At 43.4% G+C, this 5,812-nt stretch overlaps 1 protein-coding gene across 2 annotated transcripts; it reads left to right on the top strand.

The window, feature by feature from the left end:
- The first annotated feature begins 1,884 nt into the window (after positions 1-1,884).
- LOC311238927 (cold-inducible RNA-binding protein B-like) lies at positions 1,885-5,457 on the top strand. Of its 2 annotated transcripts, none has more exons than XM_084327125.1 (2): positions 1,885-1,961; positions 4,039-5,457. In XM_084327125.1, exon 2 carries the CDS (start codon positions 4,098-4,100, stop codon positions 4,533-4,535), a length of 438 nt encoding a protein of 145 aa, XP_084183251.1. In that variant the 5' UTR covers positions 1,885-1,961; positions 4,039-4,097; the 3' UTR covers positions 4,536-5,457. The 2 variants fall into 2 exon arrangements, with proteins under 2 accessions (XP_084183251.1, XP_084183252.1); XM_084327126.1 differs by having other exon boundaries at positions 1,906-1,961; positions 4,042-5,457.
- Positions 5,458-5,812: the final 355 nt, after the last annotated feature.

The following is a 5,812-nucleotide window of genomic DNA, read 5'->3' as shown; positions in this document are numbered from 1 at the left end:
AGCTGGATGCAATCCTACCTGGAGGGGAGAGAGCAGATGGTGGAGGTAAACGGTACCCTATCCCCCCCCCTCACAGTAAGCTGTGGTGTTCCACAAGGAAGCATACTAGGTCCGCTACTGTTCCTAATTTATGCAAATGACATGTCGTCAGCTTGTGACTGCAACTTGTTCCTGTTTGCGGACGACTCAGCCCTGCTGGTCTCTGACAAGAACAAGTTACAGGTTGAAAAAACCCTCAGCTCAGAACTAGGCAAAATCTGCATATGGCTCGCTGATAACAAACTATCATTACACATGGGCAAAACAGAGTCCATTCTCTTCGGTTCAAATAACAAACTCAGCAAGACCGACGGCTTCTCAGTTACAGTGGGTGACAATATTGTCACAAGGAAAGAAGATATTACCTACCTGGGTTCCATCCTAGAGGCAAATCTTTCCTGTGACAAAATGGCATCCAATGTAATAAAAAAAGTCAACCAACGAACTTGATTCTTGTACCGGATCTCCTCACTGGTAAACAAGAATACCCTGAAGACTCTAGCAGGAGCACTCATTCAAGGGTACTACGACTATGCTTGCACCTCATGGTACCAAAGCACCTCAAAGGCGCTAAAAACAAAATTACAAACATCTCAAAACAAACTGGTCAGACTACTGCTTGACCTTACTCCTAGAACCCACCTCACCCCTGCCCACTTTGACAACCTAGGATGGCTTAGAGTAGACGACAGAGTACAGCAACTTGCAATGGGCCTGGTCTACAAGATACACTACACGACCAAGGTACCCATGTACATGACAAAATACTTCCCAAAGGTCAGTGAATACCACGATCACAACACCAGAGGGAGCTCCACAAATCATGTTAAACCCAGATTCGGCTCAAACAAGGGACTAAACACGTTTCGCAATTATGCCACATCAATGTGGAACGCCCTACCCAAAGCTGTAAAGGAATGTGAATCACTACCCACTTTCAAAAACACTCTCAAAAAACACCTAAGGGAGACTGCAACTCGAAACTGGCCCCTGTAAATGTCCGAACACAACCCCACTCCAATGTACAGTAAATTACCAAGTATGGTCTTGTCAATAATCCAATGTACAGTGTTTGTTTGTACAGGTGTACAGTGTCCCCCACCCACCCCTCCTACCCAACCCCCCCCCCCCCCCCCCCCCTACCCAACCCCCCCCCCCCCCCCCACCCACCCATCCACCTCCAATGGACAGTCCCCCCCCCCACCCCCACCTACCCAATCCAATGTACAGTTTCTACGTCTAATGTATATACTCTTTTCTTTCTGGACTCTTTTTGTATCACAAACAGTACTGTAATTGCAAATCTGGTATGTCATAAATGTATAGATGTAGCAGTACTGTCTATCGGTATGTCATGTATGTCTCATATGTTACGATGAATTGAAAATGGGGGACCCTGATGTAAACAAGACGAAAGTCTTTCTCTGGTCTGCATCCCCTTAACAATTGTATGTATTGAGCTGTACTGTACTGTACCCATTCTGCAATCTGTTAATAAAGTTTTCAATCAATCAATCAATTCAATCAATAAATCAATCAATCAATCAATCAATCAATCAATCAATCAATCAATCAATCAATCAATCCAGTAAGGTCGTAGGAGTGAGCCAGGCCAAGTTCAGACCTTTTTCAATTTATGTAATTGTAGAGGGTTTGAAAATGCCTCCATGTAAAGTTTTATACAAAAACATACACCCCCTATTTTTTAAGATTATTCACAACTACTCTAACAGTAATTTACTTTGAATGAGATGCTACATCTTATTAGACTTCCAAGTCAGTAGATGGCGCTCCAGCGCTCCTGTGAGTGATAGAGGAAATCAGTATAGTCTTGGCTCCCAAGCATGCGCAGTAAGAATAAACCGCTGCCAGCAGAGCCAGGCTAGAAGAAATAACGTGTCGTGTCTATTCTCCATTCACAGGTAATACAATAATGATCTAAAACATTCATAAAGATGTTTAAAAACGAATGTGAACTGTCGGTGACATGTTATGTAACGTTTTGAGTGTGTACATGAACATGTTTGGACGAGTAGTTTTAAATGAATAATTGCTAACTGTTAGCTAGCGTGTTACACCGACGGTACGCCATGTGGGTGCGCGCATGTGAACGTGTGTGTAAGAGCGTGTTACCGTCAATGTGTATTTGAGCTAAGGTTATGTAGCTAGTAACGTGTATTCAATTTCGGATGTGTACTATTGGTTTTTGTGACTGTTCTGACTACAGGATTAGGTATTACGTTTGTATTTAAGTAAGAATATATAGATGGCGATGCAAAAGGGTTTATTGGTTGCACTTCAAGGGTACTACGACTATGCTTGCACCTCATGGTACCAAAGCACCTCAAAGGCGCTAAAAACAAAATTACAAACATCTCAAAACGAACTGGTCAGACTACTGCTTGACCTTAATCCTAGAACCCACCTCACCCCTCCCCACTTTGACAACCTAGGATGGCTTAGAGTAGAAGGACCGAGTACAGCAACTTGCAATGGGCCTGGTCTACAAGATACACTACATGACCAAGGTACCCATGTACATGTCAAAATACTTCCCAAAGGTCAGTGAATACCACGATCACAACACCAGAGGGAGCTCCACAAATCATGTTAAACCCAGATTCGGCTCAAACACGTTTCGCAATTATGCCACATCAATGTGGAACGCCCTACCCAAAGCTGTAAAGGAATGTGAATCACTACCCACTTTCAAAAACACTCTCAAAGAACACCTACGGGAGACTGCAATTAGAAACTGGCCCCTACAAATGTCCTAACCCAGTTGTACAGTAAATGACCAAGTATGGCTTTGTCAGTATTCCAATGTACAGTGTACAGTGTCCCCTACCCAACCCTCCCCCCACCTCCAATGTACAGTCCCCCCCACCCACCCAACCACACCCCACCCACCCAACCTCCTCCAATGTACAGTTTCTACGTCAAATGTATATACACTCTTTTTCTGGACACTTTTTGTATCACAAACAGTACTGTATTTGCAAATGTGGTACGTCATAAATGTATAGATGTAGCAGTACTCTCTATCTGTATGTCGTGTGTGTCATATATGTTAGGATGATCAATCAAGGATACAGATTGAATTTATGCCAAAAGGTTTTTATTGTTTTGCACTATTTCGTTTCCTAAAGAATACATTTGAAGATTGTATTTTTGTATGATTTGGTTTATTATATTATTGTACAATAATAATTACAAAGTAAATTGGAGTATTGGAATGTTAAAGGAATATTTTGTCAGAATAAACCACTCCCAGTAGAGCGAGGCTAGAAGAGATAACGTGTCTATTCATCATTAATAGCCCCTTTCGGGTCCGATGCACGCCAACAAGGTTGGACGAGTGAACAGTCCCTTATACCTTCATAGAAAAATCCCACAATTAACTCCTCAGCAAAACGCTCGTCGTACAACTTGTACAAGTATCGCAGAGACATTTCAAAGGTACTCGGTTGCACGAGGGTTTCGGACAGGCGTGCATCACAGACCCGAAAGGGGTTACATCATTCACAGATCCACAGCGCACCCTTGTCTGTATCGCTTGTGCCGACTCAGATTCCCCTAGGTCTGAGGCCGGTAACATAAGCCCTGCCCCTTTTCTTTATCCAATCACAACTGTTGCTTCCCTTGGACAAACTGTTTTGTCAGAGGAAAGCAACAGTTGTGATTGGAGGATCAGGAAAAGAGGGCAGGGTTTGAGGTCAATTCATCAGAGGCTTTGATTCTATTCTGGTCTTAACTGATGTTCCAAAGGGAATTCTAACTCTTGCCGCCACTCAGGCCCAGAAATTAAATGTAGGCTGTCAACCATTCCTTCTGGCCATAATTGGGTTAAATCTGCACTGCCCTACAAAAACAAACCATTACCATAACACGCCCAATTGTCAGTCATCGAAATAACCATGTACTATTGCCAACTAAGGAATGTACCTCACCTATATTACTACCTACTATGCTAATTATGTCTCACCTCTTCACTTGCAGCAGCACCGCACAGGTCCTCCATTTGCCACGAGTTTGCTACTGTAGCTTACAGACAAAAGATGTCCGACGAGGGAAAACTTTTCGTCGGCGGACTGAGCTTCGACACCACCGATGACTCGTTGGCGGCAGCGTTCTCAAAGTACGGAAACGTCTCCAGATGCAACGTCATCATGGACAAAGAGACGGGAAGGTCTCGCGGCTTCGGCTTTGTTACATATGAAAACCCACAGGACGCCAAAGATGCGATGGATAAAATGGACGGCAAGACGGTGGACGGCAGAGAGATTCGTGTGAATGAAGCAGGGCAGGGTGGCGGCGGCGGCAGAGGTCGCGGTGGTGGAGGATACGGAGGCGGAGGAAGCTATGGCGGCGGGAGAGGCGGTGGAGGATACGGCGGTGGAGGTGGAAGCTACGGAGAGCGTAGCAGCTATGGCGGCGGTGGAGATAGGAGTTACGGCGGTGGTGGATACAGAAGCGGCGGTGGATACAGGGAGTAGTTGGAAGCGGGGGTAGCTACTGGGAGCGCTCTGGATCATACAGCTATGCTGCACACGAGAAACTCTCCCCGATTCAAGATCATCCATCGACTGGCTGTATTTAAAATATGCGCTCCCTTAGGAAATGTCCATGTGTTGTTGACCCGATTCTCTTTGTAGTATGTTGTTGCAGTAGCTCAAGCGTCGTGCAAATGTAGCCATAGTTTTGGCCATTCATTGACAAACCATGTTTAAACTTAAGTTGAAGATTTCTTTCCTACTTGAGGGCAATTGTTCTCACAGCTTTTTTTTCTAACCTCGCACCTATTAACCAAGTACAATATCTGATTTGATTGGTGCCGTTAAATGAGAAATAGGAAAACTCAGAAATTGAAACGATCTAATATTATTTTTTTTCTTGTCAACCAGGATTTTGAAGCACCATTCCTACCTCGCACTGTTAAGCAGCTCCTGTTTTCCCCTGGATGTAGGGGAAATTCAATAGGGCTTTACTTTTGTTTGAGTTATCCTTCATTTTAATGCTTGTCCAACCTACCTCCTGCCAAGTTATTGAATGAGAAATCCATTTAGTAGCTCAAACAGGCTTTTGGGTTTCATAGTACATTCCTATAGTGTTGCTCTGCAGCAATGCCTCAGTCATGTAATTTTTTTTAATCTTAAATATAGATTAGCAGAGGGTCCTGTATGTTCAGTTTCCCAAAAATTAATTCCTTTCATACTGGTGAAATGCACGCCTAATGTAGTCGGCTGTTCAATGTGTTTTTTTGCTTTGCTCAACGGCTGCATTTTAAATGTGCTGTTAGAATGGACTGAACTTGTATAAGTGATCGACGTCTAACTTCTCTCACCGATTATAAAACTCGGAATGAGAGCATTTTTGTACTTTCTGTTCTTTGTATCAACATTAAAGCTTTTTTTTTTTTTTAAATATATATACTGTCATTGAGTCTACTAAATGATTCATGGGAAATAAAAAGTCTCAACACTCTTTGATTTACAATGTTACTTACCCTTAGCTGCCAGAATTGTTCCCTTCCTGCTGACTTGTACGTTGTTTTGGATAAAAGCGTCGGCTAAATGTATGTAGGGCAGTGCAGTTCTCGACAATTGTCTCTTGCCTGTAGTTGACGTTTATCAGCCAGACGAGGGTCAATATACGTATTTGAACTGAGTGAATATGGCGGCGCTGACTCAAGGTCACTGAGAAATGATGACATCAGTGTTTGAATATGTTGATGGGACCTAGGACTCCGGGATCCTAAAAGAGAATATACCGG

This window comes from Notolepis coatsorum (genome assembly GCF_963971535.1).
Source record: "Notolepis coatsorum genome assembly, chromosome: 1".
Classification (NCBI taxonomy): Eukaryota; Metazoa; Chordata; class Actinopteri; order Aulopiformes; family Paralepididae; genus Notolepis; species Notolepis coatsorum.
The sequence above is the reverse complement of the archived record's forward strand: the minus strand, read 5'-3'. Positions and strand labels throughout refer to the sequence as shown.

Excerpts from the sequence above, each read along its gene's own strand:
- LOC311238927 (XM_084327125.1), top strand. The coding sequence starts at position 4,098 with ATGTCCGACGAGGGAAAACTTTTCGTCGGCGGACTGAGCTTCGACACC.